This window comes from Melozone crissalis, unplaced genomic scaffold (genome assembly GCF_028551555.1).
Source record: "Melozone crissalis strain CALT ecotype California unplaced genomic scaffold, PUWL_Pcris_2 ptg000005l_1, whole genome shotgun sequence".
NCBI classification, from domain to species: Eukaryota; Metazoa; Chordata; class Aves; order Passeriformes; family Passerellidae; genus Melozone; species Melozone crissalis.
This window is the reverse complement of record NW_026535783.1, coordinates 64141464-64166064: the sequence shown is the minus strand read 5'-3', so window position 1 is coordinate 64166064 and position 24601 is coordinate 64141464. Positions and strand designations below refer to the sequence as shown.

Below are 24601 nucleotides of genomic sequence, written 5' to 3'. Positions count from 1 at the left end.
ACCAGACAAACACAAAAAGCCCCCGTGTTTCCATGCTGGGATCTAGAAAGAATAAAACAGTTCTTCCAAACCATATCACACACCTGTCCCTAAAATGTCTCAGGTCAATGAGACAATTTCAGATGCCCACACCTATTATAGCTTCACACTCCTTAGCTGAAGAGACTGTGGTCACCTGTGCAGAAGTCAAAGCTGGCAGTGCTGATGGTAACAGCTGGACTGAAGTAGCAATGAGCACACCTTGGCTTTCCTCCCTGTTCTGATGCTGCTAAATCCCTGACACCCAACTGCAGCCAGGCAGCAGAACAGTACCAGGGCTCCAGATCAGTTAGTGTTTGACAGTGATCACTGCCCTTCATAACCACTGGCTTCTGAATCTAGTGACTACAGAAACTTGAGAGAGAGAAATGAAGGCTGCTTAGTTCACAGCAATTTATCTCAAGTCTCATTTCTCACAAACCACTTCTGTGATGTTGAACCAAACTAACGAGCTGTGACTCAGTTTCCTCTCTCTGGAATGGAAAAAAACAATACTTCTTTACTTTATAGAAATACATGTAGCAAGTTCTCTGAAAAGTATAAATTAGCATAAGGCTGTCATGCAACCACACAGAAATCATTAGTAACAACAGACTCTCTTCCCTGGAAGAGAAAGCTCAGGTCAACGTGGCAAATGGCACAGACTCCAATTACTGGAAAACTTTTCAGAGAACAGCTGTGACCCTGAGTTAATACCTGTTCTCATTAAACAAGACACATGTAACATTAACACGCAGTGCTACAGGCAAAAATTACTTAACCTTTATCCAGACTGTGTCTTCATTATCGGAAAAGAATCAAGAAATTTAGATCTACTACAAGATGTGTAACTGATTCTCTTCGCATTACTTTGACAAAGGCTATGATGAACACCCTCATGAAAGAGTTCTTACTGCTCTCATCTTCATAAATGGTTATATCACAATTGCACCTAACTTGGATTTGTTAGAACAAGCTTCCTTACACTTACCAGGAACGTGAACTTGGTGATAAGCAAGTAAATGTTTATTTTGGCTCTACGTGTGAATTTCTGGCATATGTTTTATTAAAACCGCTGGCTCTGAAACGCCCATACCTAAGTCTGACACACCTCACATTTCCAGCTATTGTCCTACTGACTTCCTAAAAGAACAACTTCAATTTGTAAAATCTCTTCTGCTTCTGAGAGGTATAACTGGACTCCCTGTGTCCTTTCCTCAAGTCTAGAAACCTCCACTTTGCCCCACAGGCTGTTCCTCCCCACCTGCCTAGCATCCCTGAGTCTGGTATTACCTGCCAGGTTCCCAAAAGAACTGAGTTCTTACATCAGAGTCTTGTGTATCCTCTCTATGGCATCCTCCAGCTCTTCCTTCTGGTCAGGAACGAAGCGGTACTCGGAGACATAACCTGCAGTGTGCTTGTATGGGTCATAGTCCCCCAGCTCAGCTGCAGAACACAAGGAGAAAACAAAGGTCACCTGTGCTTCTTCTCAACCAAAAAACGTGTTATACAGTCCAACCACCGGTGCCCAGCTACCCCTCTCCAACTGACCGCAAATTTTATCGGCAGTCAGATAAGAGAAAAAGGAATGAAGGAAGAGAATACAGAACTATTCACCTCAGCACACATAAGAGCAAGAAAAAATTGTCTTCACACATTTTAAAATCTATATAGAAGGTTAGAGCTAGAGAGAGCTAGAAGCCTTGACAAAAGGAAATCTACTGCTTCTACAGGCCAGACAAAATTTTAACCAAACCAGCAAAGTTTGAATTCAATGACATTGATTATTTGGCAGCATACGCAAAACAAGTGTAAAAGAAAAGTCTAGTTTTGTAATATTATGCTCTCATGGTATACTGCAATATTACTGGCAGGAAAGTTCCATATCACTGCTGGGACTTTAACATAAACTGGGAATATAAATGGAGGTAAATATCCTGTGAGTCCTGGAGGGAAGGTCTTCTAATGGTGTTTCTCATGAAGAATCACAAGCTTTCCTTTTTCAATAAAATATCAGTGTATTTCCTGGATATCAAATTCACTTTAAAATAAAAACAGCTTTCAAAAGACGTTTCTTAAAAAAAAGAATAGTCAATGTAATTTCGTTTGACGCAAACCTGAATTTGTTCACATTAGTCATGTCTGTTCATATGTCATAACATAATTTAAAAACAAATATCATCTTGGCCAGAATTCACATCTACTGATCTTAACTATAATTGTATCTAAGAAACTCTGCAGAAGTTAGTATTTCAATTTTTTATAACCCTGGGTAATATCTGTACACCAAGTTTCTCTGAGAAAGATTTCACAGGAGCTTTCTATCCAATGTCCACTGAGCCAAAACCATAGCCAAAAGGATGCTTCAAGAGCCAAGAAGGAAAAGACTCATCTAACTACTAATGTTTCTGTTCTAAATGTTGAAATGAAGTTGCTAGAAAAAGATGGTGAGCTACTCAGTATGGACGTTGAGAAGTCTCACTGGAAAACCTCCATTAAAATTATGTATTCAGTGTCTGAGACAGACATTTCTCAGGTGTCTTTACATATTTGGAACAACTGCAAACCCTAAACACAAGGATAAAGTTTTTTATAGAGCCCGTAGGAATGCATACCTCCTGGAGCCTGGGCTAACTTTAACTCACTGTATGTAACCTTGGCCATGCTTTAACTCTTCACTCTCCCATAGACTTTCTCATTGTTTTCCACTAAAAATATTTGAGATTAGAACTACAGGAACAGGACACTATACCAAAACAACAGCTCTCACCACCTTACAAAATAACTGAAGGCCATGAATTTACTCCTTTTACTCATTTCTCATAATAAAAATGAAGATGCATCATTGCATATTTTCCTGCTTCACGCTTGAAGTATTTTTCAGAGAAGGCTTGTCTGCTAGTAAACTGAAATGTGCATTGCAAACAATTGTTTAGAGAATGACATGTCATATTTCTTAGATGGCAAAATAAAGTAAAAAATAATTGTACACAAATAAATACTGCCTGAAATTTTGACTCTTCAGATACACATATAATCCACCACAAAATCCTGTATTAGGCCCATTCCTATTTCATACACAAGTTATTCTGCCCTGTCATTCAAAATGGATATAAAAAGAGGACTGTTTTTTATGTTATATTAAGTGTTGTTGAGTCACACTTTTAACACCAAAAATACAAATAATCTTTCCTTGATACATATCACTTTAGACAAATCTAAATTTAACAGAGAAGAAATTACAGATAGAGGTTCCAGCATGGTACTTCACACAATTTTTGGTTGCAATTCTGTTTGAATATAGATCTTGAGATGTAATGGAAAAAGAATAACAGCTGCAGTAGACAGACAGCTCCTTTGTAATTGATTGCTAATTCTATTAAGCATGCAGCACATAACCTCCACTCTTGAAAAGATCTCTACCGATGGATAAATGTAGATAAATACTAAATAAAATTAAAACTCTTCACGTCAGGTCAGATCATATTCTCACGTTAAGTAAACTTGCATTCATATGGATATAATGTAATTTTTGAGATAATGCTTTATTTTCCAGGTGTGAGGCTACCAATAGCCTTTGAAATCTGTAAAACTCCTGATGAAAGTTTTTTCATACTCTACATGTAATCCAAAGTCATAAAGACTTGAGTACTTGATAAAATATTCCCCAGCGAAGCAAATAATGTTTAGCAGAGTATTCAGACTGATTTTCTTCTTTACACTAATTTCCATATTACTCCTGTATTATCTATTCAGAATGGTCATTTATTTACAGCTCTTGAACTGAAATCAGTCATGCTACTTCTGTCTGGAAGCGAATGCATAAAGTGTTAATGCTGTCTTCAGTCATCACTTAAAATAATCACAATGCAGGATTGAAAGAAATCAGCTCTCAGAGGGCCAGGAGAACTTACACTGAATTATATATGCTCCCAACTGTGCTGCAGTGTTGATTGGACAAGGCAAACGGCCCTGTAGAACATCTTGCTTTACCTGCAAGAAAAACTGATACCTAAAACACAGAGACAAAACAAAGTTGTTATTTTAAGTCCACTTAATATTTCAATATTATCCCTTTAATTGTGCACATACCATGTACCATAACTATGTGACAGTAAATGCCTGTATTCCCCTCTAAATGACTTCCCCTATTGATCCTGAAGTAACAAAGATTCATCCAGTGGAAGGACCCAGGAAAGGGAGCACTCCCTATTTTCCAATCTTCTTATATTGTGCAGATGCAATTACTTATCTCCCTAAAATGTCATTTCCCTCTTTTGAACTTTCACAGAGCAGTCAGGACGGGAAGAGGGAGCAGTAAGGAAGAGGGATAGGAATCAGAAAAATTGAACAAGAAACCTATCAAAGGGCAAAAGTTTAACCTCATTATGGGATCAGTGTAAAGGATGACTGGGTAGTGGATGCTTGCTTACTCAAATATTTCCTCTCCACATACCGGACTATTGACTACAAGGCAGCAGGGAAGTTTGATGGCGCCCATGACAAAGATGGATGGGTGTGTCATCAGCAACTAAGTGAATCTGTCATAGCACAGGATACTCTCCTGCTTGGAATAGTGATAGCAGGGGTGAAAATGTAATTTTCAAAGTCATAACCTGCTTCTACACTTGATAAAGCTGAGACCACTTAGAATGAATCAATAAGCCTAAAGCACATGGAACAGACAAGATAACAAGCCATTATATAAAGGATCTGCAGTTTTGCAACATTTCATTATGATTTCTACGAAATCTTTTAAACGCTATTTGGATTTTATCTGGTTTTATTACAACAAATTTATGCAGTGTTTCACATCAGCCTAAGTTAATTTCTTGCGCTGATTTCCTACAAAATATAAAAATACAATGAAGGTAATTTTTTACAGAAAAAAAAAAAATCTTCCATACAAGCACATAGCTTTTCTATTATTCACTAGTTCAATTTTATCTACATAGAGCCATTCAGCTACTCTGCAAATAATTTATTCTGTGTTAGGACAAGTAACTTATGAAAGCACCTTGGAATGCTCTGTAAGTTCAAAGTGCACCTACACTGATTTCAGAGAACTTTACAAACTGCAGGTTACATGATAGCTGACTCGGAAAGCTTAAGGAAAACCAAATTTTCTAGACTTTATCAGATGAGCCTCTGAATAAAGATACCCATCTTTCTGATTAATGATTTCCCACAGAGTTTGTGCTGTGACAGATGTTATGGTAGGAATGTCCATCCTCTAAAAAATGGTTAATGTTCTCTACTTTAGAGGAATGGCATTAGCATAGGAATTTCCTGGGAATGTCTCTGGGCAACACAAAGCACAGACACTCAGTGTTTCCTCATTCTAAGCAATACCTCAGTCCTGCTTCTAGTTTATGCTTGCAATCCTACCTAGACAAATCTTCCCTGTACGAATTATGATAATGGCCAAGACGATTTTACATCCTCTGTGAAATACACAACAGCATCTTTCCGATATGAAATGCATTTCTGTTGCACACCCATACTTCTGTTAGCATTTCTTCACCTCTACAAAGCAGAGTTTGGAAGGACAGGATGCTAGAAATGTAGTATTCTTGCAGCAGGAACCTGTATTTCTGTAGTCTCAAAATAAAGTAGCATAGGAACCCTCAAAACACACCTGCATCCTGCACTGCTAATTGCTGAAGTGACTACTGTAAGGTGAACAATCTCAATTCCCACAGAAGCCACTGAGCTCCTTGCCTTTTGTCCATACCTATAGCTAAAGCAGTCTCATCTTGTGTGCCTGTGTTTGTCATGCATATATTAGAGTGCCAAATTGCAAGTTTTCTCTAGCAAACACTGCAGTGTTAGCTTTTGCCGACAACCAGACAGATTCTGCTGCAAAGCAATTACAAATTTGACAGGTTTTCATTATTTGCAAAGAGTAATCATGTAATGGCACAGATCATCAGAATCTAATAACAACAGAGCTAGCTCTCATGTCCATTAAAGTAATAAATACATGCTCCAAAGAAACACATTGATTAGCACAAAGCAGTTAACACATCACTGGAATTACAGCGTTAGGCAGAATATTATTATTATTATTATTATTATTATTATTATTATTATTATTATTATTATAATAAAGGAAAAGAGGATCTTTAATATCTCCTAAGTAGAAGGACCTTTAAGAGTCCCTTCCAACCCAAATTATTCTAAGGAGATGGTGGTATTATTATTATTATTATAACCCAAATTATTCTAAGGAGATGGTGGTATTATTACTATTATTATTATTGGTATTGGGATTACTACTGTTATTTTCCTGAACAAAAAAAAAAAGCCTTTCTTCCAAGTTTTAAGAGCCTATGGGAATAAGTACTCACAGATGTTGAAGGCAGTTGGCTATTCAATGTGTTTCATAGTAGACTGACAATACCATTATATTACTTTCCTAGGCTGGCCTTCTGTAACACCCAAGGTGCCAGTTCTGCATGACCAAACACTGTCAAGTCATGACCAAAGGCTTCCTAATGACACTGGAACCTTTCTTGACTGGATTTGCACACTAATCAGCAGTGTAGATCACTGGCTGGCCTTATCACAGGGCAAAGGAAGAACTTGTGAAAATTTAGCCCCCTGGCTCCACCCTGCCTCCTGGGAGGCAATCACAACAGGTTCTGTGGCCAAAGTTCCCTTTCCCAGGGACGCCTGTCTTTCCCTGTGAGGAGGATTTAAAGCTCTTCTGGGAAAGCACAAGAGAATGGCACCAAATTTCCATAGTACAGGGGCATCCCATTGCTGCCAGCTTATATTCTTTTACCTGCCAAGTCACAGCATTTTTTATTTTTACTAGACCAGCCTGAGTCTTGTTGCATTGGAGACTTCCATTCCTGTTGTGCCAGTTGGAAACAAAAGAGCAAGAAAACTCTGGAGCAAGAAAAATATTCCGCCTGTGCTGCAACCTTTGATTTAGGAAAATTAAAAACCTTGCATGCATTCTAATGAATCCTCATGTGCCACATTCTTAGGACATCAAAAGAAGTATTTTGGCATTTGTTAATGCAAGCCAGCACACTAATTTTGTCCACCTACCTACCCAAATTCTCAAATTTCCTTTTGAACCTAAAGTTAATTGTCCGAGACATTTAATAAATAAATCAGACAGATAACCCCAAAACTGTGAGAGAGTTCAGATAACCTTGTGTGTGTGTCTGTGTGCAAGCATGTGCATGTGTTATTGTGTGCATCCTCATACCATGCAGAGGACAAGCTTAGGTAAAAGAATCAGAGGCATGCAACTCTTCAATTTCCTTCACATATTTTTAGTAAGTCCAAAAGAAATCCCCTTGAAAAACAGTTCTGGAATTTAAGCTATGGCCAATGAAGAAGAAAATTCCCTGTATTTATATCTGATATCCAAGTAAACTCGAAACTTGGTTATAGCATAGTATAAATGCAGCTGTAACACTGTATTACTGAAAATATGAAAAAAAAAACCCCAAAACCCACTCTTAAAAATGTACATCAAGGCCCTTTAATTTTTGATGCACCAGAGAACATCTTTTCTTCCTGGGCTTCCTAACAGTTCTCACTATAAACCACTGTGAAGTTAATCACAATTTTCTTTATACACACCAATGTTCAAGCAAAAACATTAGGATGTTCAAGAAAAAAAACAGCCCAGGCACAACAATATGCACCTGGTTGAAATGTATTGCTAGCCTGAGATCAACAAACTATATTTTATTAAATACTGTACCTTGTTATTTCTTCCTTAAGTTTACATGGATCTTCTGCATAAAATTTAATGCCAAAATACAGAGTGTATGGTGGTCCAGCTGCACAAAAAAAAAAATTGGTGTAACAGTGAGTTGTCATGAATGGCTAATTGGTATTAGTTGTTACTAGCTGACTACAAAACAGCTATTAAGAAGCCTATCTTAACAATTTTATGAAATTTTAAATTTTCAGAAAAAATGTTACATTCACACAGCAAATAGTAATGGTATGCTAAGCATGATAGAGGCATCACAGCCACTATAAAATTATACTAATTAACAATAACACCACTTATTAGCCTAAAACAAAATTTAAGAACAGAGCAGTCTTTGGACGATAATGACACTTTTAAGTGATACCATGTGCAACCCATGTGTGAAATTTTGATACAGCAAAGAACTGCAATAACAAACTTGTTAGGAATTATAAATCTGTAGAATATTGTGCCAACTGTGTAGATGGAACATTGTTACTTCATCTTTGTCCTTTAAGTTCAAATTAAATACATACTGTTTATCAATTCTTTATGTTCAGCGAGGGTCTTTGCAGGATCCAGCCAGTACTGCAAGACAGATAATTATGGAAATTAGTTACTTAACTTTGAAAATTAGCACAGAACAATTGGTTATTCATATCACTTAACCTTTTCTTCTCCTTGCCTCATACTGAGCTGACAGGAGGAACTGCACTCTCATCCCTGGAAGAGAGAGTGCTTCTGCTTGTGCTAGTAAAAATAAGTATCAGCTGCCATGAGAAAATATGTTTTTCTGTGAGTGCCCCAGGTCTTGAGATCAGCACAGGTGAGATTAAACACTTCAGTGTGGGGAAGAAGAGACAAGAATCTCATCTGCCTTTTCATTTCTCCAGTGAGTACTTAGCTCTGTGGCCATGGCACAAACCCATACTTAAAATTACTACGCAGCTATTTATTATTTCAAAGGCTGCCAAAATTTTCCTGAAGAATGCAAGAGGTGGGGGGAGGAGCAGGAGATTTCTAACATTTTATTTGCAAGCCAAAGATGAATGGAATTTCATGGATAATGCAAAGGCATTTTTCAAGCCAAAGTCAGACAGTAAAGACAAGAACATTTAGAGATCCAAGAACCCCAACACCAGGGCCCTGTGAGCACACCTGGGCACACCTACACAGTAATGTGTGCTAGATACTTGTTAAATGCTTATACAGATGGATAAACAGTGTCAGCTGTAGTTACACCACAAGCTGATAGGCTGAAGTGCCAAAAGAAATGCAACAAAAAACCAATATCTCATTAACCCAGCGCGCTTGCACAGCAGCTGCTGACAACAAACCCCGGCGTGGTGAATGCCAAGGCAGCTCCGACTGCTGCCTCCGCCCTTCCCATCTCCGGGCAGCCCCCGATGCTCTCCCACCGATGCCCCTGCAAACAGCTCACCCCTGCTGCAGAGGACACAGCACCTCCTCACCCAGCTGCAAGGTGCCAGCACTGCGAATCTAAAAGTATTTAACAGTTACAGGAGAAGTGGGAAAAAATTATAATAATTTTGTTGATTATATTGTTGATAGTTGCATCCCAATGCAACTATCCAGTTGCTAAAAGGACTGGTTTACTAATTGTTCTTTACAAATGCATACAGTATTACTTTAAGATTTTTTTATTTACTAAGACTGATTAAAAAGGTACAATGTTATTACTGAAAATAGCTCCCTTTTAAATTTAGGTAGAAATTACATTTAAAAAATGTTTTAAAGTACAGCATAAAGAATAAATGGACTCTTTTGTCCTTTGTACTTTTACAAACCTGGCTCCCATACAAGCCAGGTATGTAAGTAGCATGCACCCAAACTCCATGCAGTGTTTCATAATTAGCCCTTTTAAGGCCTGCAAGAACTTTACCACAAATCTGGAATCTTAATTTTTTGTATCTGCATAGGGTTAAACTTGGGTCAAATTCCATTAACCTGCTTGAAACAAAATATTAACTAGTTAGAAATGTTTGCTGTAGCATCAATCAATGAAGTGTCTGGTGCAGAAAGATCTACCAAATTCAAACTAAATGTTGGACTGTCTTAATTAGATTCTCACAATGAAGGTGTTAGGTTTTGATCACATTTACAACAGGAAGAAACACAGTTTTGGAGAGAAAATGTGTCATTTTTCAATTATAATCTGAAATTATCGAGACTTCCTACAGCCTAAGACAACACTAAGAATTGGAATTGCTGTATCAGATTTTTCCTGCAAATATCCAGTGCAAAGAACGTCCATCTGCCAAGTTCAGGATGTCCTTATTATATAAGAAATGTAAAAATTTTCAGGCAATTCTTGCATATAAATGTGTATTTAATGCTACTATCTTTGTTTTTAGAACCTGAAGTTATATAGATTATATTTATTGTGATATCATCAGTGAACTGATCCTGCTGCACTCTAAAAGTTTATTCTTACTACCTGTAACTCCCCTGACCATCAGCTTTGTGTCTGTTTTTTAATCCAATAATATTATTCTAAATTTTCTTGTTTCTACTCAACATTATCAGTCTCCATTTTCCTTCCACTGGTTATCACATCTAATTTAACACACACAAACACTTCTCTTTCCTCCTAGATAATTTAGTACATCGTGTCTGGGAATGAGTGTAAAAATCCATTTTAAAAACTTCCATTCAACAAAACACAAGGTAGGTACAATTTGACTTTTTTTCTAAGATCTTGAAGACAAAATATGCTCTGCATTGTATGACATTAATTCCCTGCATTGCCATGGGTTACCTCCTACCTGCTGTGCTCTGAGGGTTGTGTGCTCAAACAGAGCTTCCTCTGAACAGGGGAGAAAACACATCTACATTGCAGGGTGGGGGCATAGTGCAATATGAATAAATACCATTATTTGCCCTTCTGTATTTGTATTTCTCCTCTTATGTGGTACATTTGATTATAATAGCTCAAATTAGCACTATCAGGTCCAAGAATAAGAATATTTACTGTTGTAAATATTCTTACTGCTGTACTATTTTGTGTATATAGCATGATTCTTTTGGCATTTCACAAAAGGGAACATCTTTGGGCTTCAGGAGGACCCTTTCCCTCATCAAATTCTGCTCAGCTTTTCTTGACATATCATGTATAAATACTGCAATCTCTGCCTTTTGTGTACCTCAATAAAACACTGGCCTCTTCCATTCCAGCTTGGCTATCCTACACACCCTGGCAAAGCCACAAAGGCAGTGGCGAAGGCACTGGGTGGAGAGCACCTGGGAGCTGCAGCACAGCAGGAAGCAGCTGTGAGAGTGGCACGACAGCCCTCCTAGCACCAGTTCACCCAGCCCCTGGAACACTGTTTTCCCCAAATACTACAGCAATGAGAGACTGCAGTGGGAAGAGTGTGGCCAGCAAGTCGAAGGAGGTGATCCTGCTCCCCTCCTTAGTGAGGCACACCTGGAAAACTTTGTCCAGTTCTGAGCTCCCTAGTGCAAGAGTGCCAAGGAGCTAAAGCATAGGGTCCAGTGAAGGGTCACAGAGATAGTGAGGGCTTTGGAGCATGTCTTTTATGAGGAGAGGTAGGATCTGGGCCTATTTAGTCTGGAGAAGAGATCTCACTAATGCAAGTAAGTATCTCCAAGGCAGCTGCCAGGAGGAAGTTACCAGACTCTTTTTAATAGCACTAAGTGACAGGACGAGGAGCAATGGGCATAAACTAAAACACAGAAATTTCCCCCTCAACACAAGGAAGAACTTCCTTCCATTGAGGGTGGCAGAGCACTGGAAGAGCTGCCCAGGGAGGATGTGGAGTCTTGCCTTCCAGAGACATCCTAAAACCCCCTGGGTGTGCTCCAGATGACTCTTCTTTGTCAGAGGGCTGGACTGGGTGATCTCCAGAGGTCCCTTCCAACCTAATGAGTCCGTGATTCTGGACAGAGCTTCCTCAGCCACCCTCAGCCTCTGCTGCACATAGTCTGGTGATTGTGTCTCACCTAGAAATAGCAGATGGGGCACAAAGTCCTGGGAGATGAGGCAGAAGACACAAATGTCCTCTCCAGGAAAACCAAGCTGAGAACCATATCCACATTGAGAACCACGAGGACAGTATCTAGTGTCAACTCGCATTAATTTGGGTGCCAGTACTCTCTGCAGTAATGCAAAAGGCTCAGGTGAGGGTTAGATGATGGAGCACAGTTAGGGATTCTGTGGCACTCAAAGAAAATTGGTCTTTTTTAAAGAACTTGCAGCATTAAGAAAAGTACTCAAGTACCACATGAGAAGAAGCACCATGTAGTTTGTCAACAGAGGCACTATTAGGAAACACTGCAGACAACACAGCATTAGCTGAGCCCATTTGTTCACGGGGGTGTAGTTTTATGTCATGGAATTTTTAATTCATTATTAAATGTTGTACTTTAACCAATTATTAGAAGAGATATTTTGTTGTTCCTTTGGAGACCTATCTTGTTCAGGAGCACTAAGTAGATATAGGTAATGCTATTCTGACATCAACTTGTAATCTTCCAGAGCTTGATTTTTCCATTTGAATACTGTCCTTTTACTGTGGAGAGTTTAGCAAAACCTGGAATGTCAGTAAAGCGAAATTTATGCAATATGACCAAATTACTACCCTAGAGACAGGGTCATCCAAGTCGTGCTTTACCGTACTTTTCATGCCCCTGCCAGTGCCACCCAGTTCTGTCAACCTGCTGCATCCAGCTGTTCTCACAGGCTAATTAGTTTGTTGGTGTTCAGGAAGAGACCATTTTAATGCTACACATCCATATATACTACGTAGCACAGTGAAACCTTGTTCACTCATTAAAACCCTACTAGTAGTACTAAAATAACTATGATACCACCCACATAAGAGGTAGCTCACCAACACAGCACTTAAAAGACCACCTGGAAGTGCTGAGGCATGCAGGAGTAATGGGGAAATAACCAAACAATCCCTTTCAAACCCTTAATAAGAAAAAATGTTTCTTTTGTGACCGATTTATGTTCTTTAAAATACATCATTTTGTCTACACTGCTTTGTTCGTCATTCAGTTAAATCTAGAGTGTGACAAAAAACCTGACAGTACAAATAATAAAACTTTCCCCACCACAAGCAATGTATTAATAGGTAGCCCAACCCCCAAACACTTTTCTCCCTCTGAGACTAACTCAGGACCATGGTTTTAAAGCTAATTAGCAAGGTAACCTTTTTCCTCTTCCCTTAGGAAATCTACTGTGGTCGATCCAAAAAACATCCAATCCAAAATGCAGATCTAGGTTTATTGCCAGCCATTACTGAACTAATTCCCACAACAGCCCAGAGAGTTTTAGCCGCGGTCGGCATGCAACTAAATATATGTTTACAGCTAAAGCACAAGGTGTTTTTTGTTGTGTGAAAACTTTCCATTCTTCTGCGCATTCTTAAGAGCTTACAGCAGTTCACTAAAAAAAGCAAGCTAGCAGCATAAAGCCACACATCATAAAACACATAAAACTACACACAGTAGCACTGTTTGGCTCATTTATGAACTTTTCAGATGAAAGAGCATCAGCTTTTTGCTATCCTTACATAGACAAACAACACGAACAGGCCTTTTCACAATGGTTTGTTACAGAACAGCCCAGGTGCAAAGGCAGTCCCTGTGGCAGCATCTCCAGGCTGGGCAGTGGCACTCTATAGCCTTGCACACAGCTGATGTCCCATCTCCACATGATAAGGCCAGTGTTTGTGTAAGAGCAGGCGAATGACAGAAGTGGGATAAACACCTTCCTAATCCATGGGAAAATCAAGAATCACAGTGGCTTCCTGACACTGAGCTGGCCAGAGGATAAAGCCTAAAGCTAACATTAAATTAACACCACTGGAGCACCACACAAGAGAAAAAGCAGAACAAAAGGATGTGCCCTAAAATGTGCTTTTGTGTGTCCCTTTCATAACAGAGGTGCAATCCATTTTTGTACTCATATTTTCATATACACCACTAAACATACCCTGTGTATGCTTCTGGAAATATTCCCAGGAACAGCCATTTTTATTTTATTTGCAACCACAGCTAACAGGAAAACACTTCAGAGAGCAAAAAATGCCTACCTGCTCTTCATTCACACCTCAAATTCCTCAGGAAATCAAAACCACCATTTTTAACAGTCTACTTTAATTCACAGCTGAGTCTGGCTTTCATCTTCATGGAATAAAATTATTAGAAGCTCATCAAGTAACTGAATTCACACATTTCTGGACTACGGCACAGAAGTTAAAACACAGGGAGTGAGGCAGTCTGTAGCTCTCAGTAGCAATCAGCAATCTGCTTAATACTGTTCTAAATTCAGTCTTTACATGATCAGCTTCTGGTTAACAGAAGAACTCAGCAAATGTTAGCCAATTCAATAAGTTATTACTATATATAGGTGAAACGGGATCTTGTGCATTGCTATCATCACTAAACACTGGCTTCAAAACTGTAATGGCTTGACTTAACTTAACCATAGGCCAGGCACTATTCCCTTCATAATTTTTAGGTAGCATGAAGACCATCCTGTGAATACAGCACTGGTTCCTCTTGCTGAGCATTCCCTGCTCCTCACCTCTGCCTGCAGCAGTCCTGCACAAGCCTTTAGTGGGGCAGACAGCAATGCTCCAAAACACTGCCTGCTTTGGCTGAAACATCTCAGCCTGGCTGAAACATCTCCTTGTCTGTTTAGGATGGAAACGTCTTGGTGGAAAAAGCCTGGGATGTGGGGTGAGTCCCTGCCAAGGAGGCTCTAGAGAGCATGGGCTCAAGGACACAGAGATGGTTCAGGCAGAGTGAAAATGGCATTGCCCAGCACAGCCTGAAACAGGTGTTTGGCCAGTGTTGCAGCAAGTGAAGCAGGCTGTGATGCACTCAGGGGTGGTCTTTCCCAGGCACTGCAGTGCCAAGTGAGGCGGAGTAGCACAGAGCACCAGGCACTGGCTTCAGGTCACAGTATTAAAGAGGAAAAAATATCAGTCCTAAGTTCATATAATAATTTTTTTATTTGTACTTTCTTAATTTAGTTTTCAACAACATTTAACATTTGATTCCATTCCTATCTAAGATGCTAATGGCTATTCCAAGACTTTATTGGAAATAAACAAAATAAATTATTACTGGAAACCTGAGCCAGGAAACAGTGAAAATTAGGGGAAGTATGACAATCTAATGCTGTACGGGCAACTGGCGCAACAGGGTGAATTTTATGCATGGCAAATCCAATCTGCTGTGTCTCTCACTCACCGTTTGATGACTTCGGTCACAGTAGCGCAGCCCAAAGTAATCTATTTCCACCAGGTTTAAGTGACGAAATACGTAGCCCAGGACAACAGACCCCTTCGTTGACTTCTGTGGGAAAGAATTTACACAGCCTATTCACAAAGATGCTCTGCTTTTGTCAGCTATGTGCAGTGGCATTCATGCATTCAATTAGCTTTGTCTAGAAAAAAAAAAAAGGCAGCTCCCAGTGCCTTTAACAAAAATTTCAGCAGTACAGATGAAAATATTTTGCATGTTTGAAAAATAATTCTGTAAGACACTATTTGGAAGCTGGCAAGGTAGTAGTTACACAATACCAAAAGAAAAACAAACAAACAAACAAAAACTCCATGGTTCTAGTGAACACAGTATTTTTCAAATCCCACTCACCCTTCCAGTACAGACCTGTCACTCAAGCTCTGACAATGGAGAACAGGAGGCAAAACTGCCCTTAAGACCTAAATTATACATCATTAACTTCTCTGTTACTAATCTTTGTAAAGAAGGTTAGTTTTATTTGTTTTCTTGTAAAATATTTTTGATAGTAGAAGGGAGAACAGTCCAACACCCTGAATTGAAATAATCCCACTGTTTTCTTGAATAGCACTTAATGAAGTGTCTACGACAGTATTTGCAAACAATGTCGGGGACAATATGCTCCACAAAAAGCTCACTTCCACCTGAATGCCTTGTATTTGTTGGTTCGCCTGGCAGCCAACAACAAACAGATGAGGAAGATAGAGAATAATTACACAGAGTGATCCCCTCTCAGAATCAATTAGAGCCTTTGATGATTACAGTCCTAAATTCCACAAGAAAATATGGACATAACTCATAATAACGTTTTGCTTAACTGTTTCATATTTTATAAACTACTAGACTGTAGTAAAATCACCACAGAGAAAAGAAATAGAAAGTGGAAGCTGTGAGATACTGTTTGTGCAGTTTCACTTTCTAACCTATGAACAGATAATTTCAAAATTAAAATGGCAAATAATACTGATTAAAAAATTCTTTAATTTAGTTCTGCTGTTGAAGTATTAATCACATCACAACAGTGAAGGTCTGGTTTTTTTCAGCAGGTGCCTTTGGTCAGGACTCATATCTAATCCCACGAGCAGGGACAATACAACAATTTCAGGTGGCCACTCACAACTAAGCAAGCCATGACAAGGTAAACATCTCTGGTAGGCTGGAAACAGCATATCCATGATATTCACCAGATTTACTATACATTTGTTTAAATTAGGAGATGTACTTGAAAGGTTCTCTTTGTCTGAATCCATCAGACTGGTTGTTTATATCAGGCAACTGCAATTACACGTTCTCTCAGCGTGTACAGTGAGCCTTAATGATCAGCCACAAAACAGAGGGGGGAAACATGATTAAGGTAAGCATAAATTCACTACATCTCAATTTATCAAGTTGGATAAAGCAGAGAAAAACAGTGATTTTATCATCAGTTTCATCAACAAGAAGCTGAAGTCAGGTTGTGAGAACAAGGCAAGACAGGCTGTAGAGTGACTATCAGGAGCACTGCGGAAAAAAAGTTGGAACAAAACAAAACACACCTTAAAAATACTAAAAATACAGGTTTGATTACTAGACAGTAGGGATTTAAGACTGAAGTAGTAATTGTCCTTGCTAATTTTGTTTTTAAATTAGTTGTCATTCAAAAGAAGCAGAAGTGATATCCCACTAAAAAGGACATTGCTATCTCATCATTCATGTATTGGACTTGATCCTGGTGGGCCCCTTCCAGTTGGCATGTTCTATGATTCTGTGTCATATAAGGTAAATTACCTCCAGCATTGTTAACTATTTCCATCATCATTTAAACAGTACGGCAATGTCTTGGGAACCTAGGGCTGGACAGGCATCTTTAGAAACAGACACAAGAAAAGTTCAAAATAAGCAAGCAACCCTGACACCAAATGACCCATGCAGATAAATGATGGCAACACCTCCAGCTGGGCACTAAACATTCAGAGAACATTTTAGACTAAAGAATCTCCAGCATCGGCCACTCAGAGTTGATGGTTTTTGACACAGTTAAACACAGTGAGGTCAGCAAACCCTTGCAGAAGGTACAAAAAGGGGTGCCTTGAACTTTTTTGAAAGTTCAACTTTCATGACTCTGCACCAGTTTAGAATGCCACTACCCTTCTTGTCTGGAAGTCTTCTGTTTCATTCAGTTGAGGACTGCTTAAGGAGTTTTTGGGACAGCTTCCCTCCTATGGATCCTAAAGCTGGTGTGTTATTCCCAAGAAAGATGCATATATCAGACCTGGTTTGGTTAAAACTAAAGCCCCCTTTTGTTCTTTTCAGAGATAAAAGGCTTTAAACTGCTTTTTACTAATACTGCTCAGTAGATAGAAAACATAAATGCCTGTTAATTTATTCTCTTTTGATGCAGCTCAGTTAACACTTCAATAATTGCAGGTTCTGCAGAAAGAGGTGGTCTGGCTGTGAGGAAAGGCTGAGCAAACCTAACCAGCTTACAGTGGCTGGGGGCTCTCCAGCTCTACAGCAGCAAGGTGCTCAGTGCTTTGGTTACTCACAGCAAAAACAGACTGCATGTTGTAGTCTCCACAGCCCTCTCTGCCAATCCCTTTCATATCTTTCAGCACAGCCTGCCGAACACAAAGAAGTGCTTTGCAAGGGAACAATCAGGATATGAGCCAGGACCTATCCCCACACCCTTAAACCTCGCTTTCCTTAACCTCCTACTTTCCCAGCACTGGGGAGCACAGTCCACGTAAAACACTGACCCTTGGTGAAATCACTGCAGACTCATTTTCAGTTGAAGTTCTCAGTTTTAGCCACATGATTTCAGGGTTTCATGCAAGTAATTTGCATCTCCAAGTTAAATCAAGAAAGAAGTTTTGCTGATGAATCCCTTAGCAACTACTTCTCAATCCTGACACACATTTGTACCACATTTGCTCAAAGTTTTGCAAACTAAGAGAAGCCATCTTATTTCCCCTGATAAAATTACAGCAAAATTCAGCAAAGCTGGAAACCAAAACTATCAAAGAGGTTAACAGGATTACATTCACATCATATGGCACTGCAAAAATTACATAATCTGCCTTGCATGAAGCTCAGACTTGCAAAAGGTTTGCATTCTTAGGGGTAAACCCAAGTACATTTGAAAATACCATCAGCAATGCTTTCAAGAGAGAACAAAGAATTGTTTCAATGAGTCATAACATCTTGCTTTACATGTTAGCACTGTGGCTTCATAAACCAGAAAGGCAGGTTTATACTGGCTAAAGAAAATGACAGCCAGAACATTCAGGAGAAGGCTGATTTAACTGTAGTTTTCTTAACCAAAATGAAATTATTCTTTTAAAAGCAGTACATAGAGTTCTGTGTTTTAACATATTCATATTACTCTATATTTAGACACCAGAAATTCTTATCTTTCACACTGCTCACTGCTTTTTAGCTCCAGTGAGGTTTTTCTTGTTGGGTAATTTTTAATTTTCTCTCTTGTGTTGTACAGAGCAGTGGAGGCCACATCAGAACTATTACTAGCATTAACTGAATTTAAAGATAAAATCTCTGACCCAGTAGGATGATAGTCTCTCTACTGAAGGAAAAGTGCTATAGGTAGTGAAGCCTCTTGTTATTGTCTCTTTTAGATCAAGCAGGCTTCATGGGGCTTTTCTCCTGAAAATAATTCAATCCACACACTCTACCTCTTACAACCCCCCCCCCCAAAAAAGCTAAGGAACATGCAGAATTCATGAGCCTTTGCTCAGAAAAAGGGCTTAGAACTTAGGTTGAACATAACCTTTGCCTTTTGAGATGCCCATCAGAGTCCCCCCTGATGCAGCATGCTTGGAGACCAAATTGCAGTATTTGCCCTAGGTAAAAGTTACTAAGGAGAGATTAAAATTATGCACAAAGACAGCACACAATCATGCATGAGAGTGAGCAGACACAGAGCAGAAACAGTTGTCTCCAAACAGCATTTCTCGCTTTTCTTTTTGGCCTATTCTTCCTCCTTACCTCAAGCTCAGAGAAGACTAGACACCCTGCAATTTTTCATCACCTTCCCCTGACAAGAGCAGCAAGGCATGAAGCTCTGAAATCAAAGTTTTTGGTTTTTAACAATGAAGACTAAGGACCCCTTTTCCCCAAGCCAGTGTGCCACCCAGGCCTCAATTTGCATACCATATGTTCAAGCACAGAAAAGTCTTTAAATTGAAAATGCTAAACATTTACAAATATTCACCCAGACAAAACAGCTTAGCCTTACTTTCCAGAATGCACGTCCAAACAGAGAAGAATTTACATTAGTGTTATTTTATACGTGCAAGGTATTCCCCAGCACAATCACATAACAGAACTAAATACTTTGAGGAACTGAGAATTTCACAAATACAAATGAAACATCACAGGCTGCCATAAGTATGCATCAGCAAAATGAACCATCCAAAATGTACTAACCCATCCCTTCCTCTCTGCTTGTATTTCACTAGCAGCAGACATGCCAACATGTTTTCAGAGGTTTTTGGATTTATGGGAACAGGAAGACCTCCCTATCACTGTTCCCAAGAACTTGGCACAGTGTGTGACCTGCCTGGATGTAAGAGATGACACTGGATTCTAGGTGCTGTATATTAAGATACCTGTAAATCTGTTTAGCTTTCACTAGTGGTCAATCCATTGCATTTCAGTCAGAAAATGCTATTCTAGAAAAAATGTCTGAAGATGCACCATATTTTTCTGGTTTTGCAATTATTGTATCTGTCACAAATTCACCTGCTTAGGGGCAACCTCTTTGAGAGAGGGATACATTCCTAGAAGCATGGGCTCCAGACAATTAAACATCTCCCCTTGTAACTACTGGCTGGAGTGCACTTTGAGCCACTGTCACAGATACATGTAAACTAATTTACTTGACTCCCAAACACAGAAGAAAATAAGTTAAAGAAATTATGCTTTAAAAATGTTTGGCTTTTTGGGAATGTTGGGAAATGATAGGAAATTGGGAAAAAATGTTGGAACAATACTTCAGCTCAGTAGGGTCTTTTTTGGGGAGAAGATTTAAGCAAGTTGTAGTTGTATATTACGTATATAATATACATATATACCAGTTGTATATATGTGTGTGTTATACCATGTTTATATTTACATGGTATAACAATGCAATTTGGACATGCACACACATTAAAAGGAATGCTCTAAGCAGGAATCAAAGCCCAATGAAGAAAACAAAGGACAAGCAGAGCAAGCAAATAAGTAATGGGAAGACAAATAAATTTTGGAAACATAATTACTTTACTAGTGCTTTAAAACTGATCTCCACAATGAATGATATTTTACAAAATGGCATCAACTGGTTCTGTTTAGAGGAATTCTAGCCATATAATTTTTTTTGTTAAAATCTATTTACTAATCTATCCCCTGATATTAACATTATCCAGTTCATTAGCATCTACATTCACTGTATGACAGATGAGTTAAGCTACCAACAATAATGAATTCCAAGTTTTCACAGAAAAGAGCTTTTCTGAAGAACTGAATACCAATGAACATTTCCATCATTCTAATGTACTTTGATTAAATCTACACCTAAGAAAGGAATTATGAATAACGTAATAATGAAATTAGAAAACACAGAATACAACCACTCATTGGGAATGGTGAAGATGCAGGTTGCTCTTGTTTTTCTACTTTTTGAAATTACTCTTTACTCACAGCTGTGTGACCTGGTGTACCTTCTGGTCAGGAGACAGCCCTTTACTCTGTGAGGTGAGCAGCTCCAAGGTAGAGCACTTGGTGGAAGAGTTATCTTGGCAGAGAAAGGATGCTGTACTTACTTTTGGCTCATTCATTCTAAATCAAGTAAGCATACCATTTTCTAGGTGATTTTCATGACACAATTTCTGCAATTCTTTTTGCAGTCATTGAAATCTTTATTGAAACCTTTCTTATATAAATTTCTTGCCATTTTCAAAGTCTATTTTTTGCTGCTGCATATTTTGGTATTCTTGGATTCTGTTTTGTTCCTCTTTTTAGTTATTTTGCCTTATTTATTTTTCTTCCTTTATTTGTTATGTTTTATTACAGCAATTCATGTTAGCTTTGTCAACTTACGTACAAAATATCAATTGAGAAATAAATACATAGGTATAATCAGTTTTGTATCAGTCATCTAGTCCTGGTATATTTGGTTCTATTCCTCCTATTTGTAATTTTGTGATTGCTGCCTTTGTGCCAAAGGGAGGCACTTGAGGAACTAAAGCCTCAGTTCGAACACCCTATCTTTTCCTATGGTCATCCACTTAAACACCTCTTTTAAGTTAGGTGTTGCATGCATTTTCATGGAGCATACTAAACTGATTATGCATAGCAGTTTTAGAGCACAGGGACTTAAAATTTAAATATGTCACTTGCTTTGCTTAACTGCTTTTAGTGTAAGACTGACAAGGGAGAGTGTCAGTAAAGAGCTGAACTCTAAAAGGCTTTCAGAAAGAGAATGTTAAAAATTAAAGACTAGACACTCACTCTGACAAACTGCTCAGGGATTTTACTATCGTTTCAGCTGTTAAAAAAGTAATGAAGTTTTATTCTCACTATAAGAAGTTGGCTCAAACTATTAGCTGGCATAATGGTTAGAAGGTTTTCTGTGTTAGATTGTTTGGGAAGCTTTTAGGAGCAAGAAGAATGGGAAGGAGAAAAGGTCAGTGAACATCTTGCCAATCCTTTATTTTGCCATTTTTTCATTCAGAATGAATAGCTGTACTGTCAGAGCTGAGCATACCTGCAGAAGCTTGTTTGTACAGAGCTCCACTAGACTGAGCAAAAAACAAACCACCTTCTCATGATCTCTGTCCCTCAGCAAAGCCCAAATTTAGGGCCCTGCTCACCACCTGCTCTCAGCCTTGTTAACATCTTTGCCTTCAAGTCGCTCCTTCTTTTATGATAATTATTTCTGCTGCTCTCTGACTTTTACCTGTGTCATCCTCCTTTTTTCTTTCCCCTCCTTTAGACTCCATTTCTCAAAATCTCATCAGCGTTCTGGTCATGAAGTCAGCAACTTATGATGGCAATTCCCAAGTAGATTCTCAATTTATTTTTTAACCCTTTCTTTCTAAATCCCCACGTTCAAGAGTAAGGGCTACAACACATAGAACACAGAGACTTAAATCTTCATCTTCAAGTCAATTCACACCTTCGAAACTTCTATCAAGCTCAGTTAATTTTTTTAAAAATAAGTTCTTATATTTTCCTTCTTCAAAAGCAATGGTGCTAGCATGATTTTGTTTATTGAACTCTCTCTCTTTTGATTCTGTTAATTGAACTCTCTCATTATGAGTCAAGAGATATTACAAGAGAAAAAGTTACAAAAAAACCAGTGGAACTTTCTCAGATGCAAAACTAACAGAAAGGACAAAGAGAAGGTATATTTCTTGACTGGACAGGGCCACCTTTTCTCCCTAGATCTGGCATAGGTGAGTCGGGGAAGAAAGAGAGGGGGAAATGCAAAACAAAAATTCTAGCTCTCTCCATTCAACAAGCCTTTCAAAGCATACAGATCTTTGGAACTTTCCTCTTCCACCACAAACCCGAAGGAGTCGTGCCCCACCACAGAGCCACTCACATCCCAAAAAGCTTTTCCCAAACACTTTATGATTTTTAATATTTAAAAGTGTTATTTCCTGTTTGATGAAGTTCAAATTCTCATTTGGGCTGACACCACCAAGTTACTTACTTCTGCAGTGGAGACAGACAGAAGGCAAAGGAATATATTTATTAACCTAAAAAATGTACATATGATTTCTGTACATCTTTGATAATTTGATTGCCATGGTGCTTCCCAGAAAACTGGGAATTCATTATACTGGAAACTTAATTCCTAATTTCTCAAAATAAACATCTGGAATTTCATATTTAAAAAAAATTTAAGATTGACCTTTTTTTTTGAAGTCTTCATTTTTTTCCCATTAGAGCAATGGAGGATTTTGTTCTAAAAATGGTTTTCCAGATAGTCTCATTAACAAATGCACACACACACACACACAACAACAACAAAACAAAAAAAAAGAAAAAAAAAAAAAGAAAAAAAAAAAGAAAAAGTCAACACGTTTGCACCAGGACAAGAATAAGTTACCCATTAGCAGGCCATAATGGTTGCTAATGGGGAACTCTATACACCTGCATTCTCTCCTTCCCCTTCTAGAATTTCTGGCTGTCCTGAAGAGATGCTATCCAGTGCCACACACTGCATGGGCTCATATTACCATTTTACTGGTGCTGGGCTGCATTCAACTTTAACAGGCTTGACTGAAAAATAACCCCAACATAAAAGCCCGTGCATGGGAAAGGAAGGACGCTCACGGAGCCGCGGCAGCAGAGGGGGATGAAAAGGAGGTATCCATCACAGCTCCCAGCTCTTGTCACCCTCTGCTAGTGCTCCCTGGCCCCTCACACCCACACTCACAGCCAGAGTGCCTCATTCAGCTGTCAATCAACTCCCGAATCATTCAGCTGTCAATCAGACCCCGAATCGCTGCAGGTTCCAGCCTGCATATTCACATAAAACAGAATCCAAGCCAGCTCTTTTTTTTCTTTTCTTTTTTTCTTTTTTTTTTCTTTTTTTTTTTTTTGGTAGAATGATATCCCTGTACATAAATAAACACAAAACGCAAGTGTTAAGTTAAAATAGCAACACACATAATTTAAATTTAAAGAACATGCCAACCATTAATACATTCTTTTGTGTGAATGTGGCAGTGTCACCACCGGTTGTTTCCCCTCCCCCTGCAACTCACACAGGACTATCCCTGTCTCCTCCCTGGCATCATTGCTCATCCCTGGCGGCCAGTGCTCTGCTCCTAATTAGATCTACCCGTGGTGTAACGCAGGGGGTTTTGTGTGCTTTCCCGAACCACCTCCCAGTTCCTCGCCCTTTCCTGCACGCTGCCTGATTCCACGGAGCACCAACAGCACCCTCCATGCTCACACCCCTGGCACAGACACCGCTGCTTCCCCAGCCAGGCATCCTCAGCGGCTTGCACTGAATCCTCCCTCCACTACCCCAACCCACCTCCAGTCTGCTTCTTCACTCTTCCCACCGACTTTGTCCTTGTCCCCACGTGAATCAGGAGAGGAAATTTCTCCACACTCCCATACTGTGGGACAGGTAACGCAGGTACACGTTTGACGGCTCCAAATGCAAGAAAATTGTTTTCAGTTTTGGTGCCCAAACTCAAACATCAGGAACATCCAGACCTGATAGGGCCAGTGTGAGATGGCATCCTAACAGGACTTCACTGAGAAAGTCTGAGGAAATCTCTCCTGAAAGAGAGATTCCAGCATCTTAAATGGGCTTATTTTAGGCATATCTTTAAAAAATGGAGAACAACACATCTCTGGTGGGGTGACCATGCTGACAGCAATTGTAATCTCTTTGCTCCAAGAGTTTCTCAGACAAAAGTTGCCTGGTTTTCTTTTTCTTGGAAATAGGCAAACAGATTTCAACAAAACTTTGTGAAATAATTCATTGCAGAGTTTGAAAACTGGTGAGTAGAAAACCTACAAAGAGAACAACCAACTTCAGTAGGGCTAACAACCCTCTCCCTTGCA

General features: G+C 39.1%; 1 protein-coding gene across 2 annotated transcripts in view; it reads right to left on the bottom strand.

Annotated features, from left to right (window-relative positions):
• The window catches only part of EPB41L4A (erythrocyte membrane protein band 4.1 like 4A), a 117644-nt gene that overhangs the window by 56120 nt on the left and 36923 nt on the right, over positions 1-24601 (bottom strand). For both annotated transcript variants that reach the window (XM_054287409.1, XM_054287418.1), the window contains exons 2-6: positions 14984-15088; positions 8275-8326; positions 7745-7823; positions 3933-4030; positions 1344-1464 (exon numbers count right to left, since the gene is read on the bottom strand). In XM_054287409.1, the coding sequence (XP_054143384.1) occupies positions 1344-1464; positions 3933-4030; positions 7745-7823; positions 8275-8326; positions 14984-15088 (455 nt within the window). The remainder of the gene's footprint in view (positions 1-1343; positions 1465-3932; positions 4031-7744; positions 7824-8274; positions 8327-14983; positions 15089-24601) is intronic.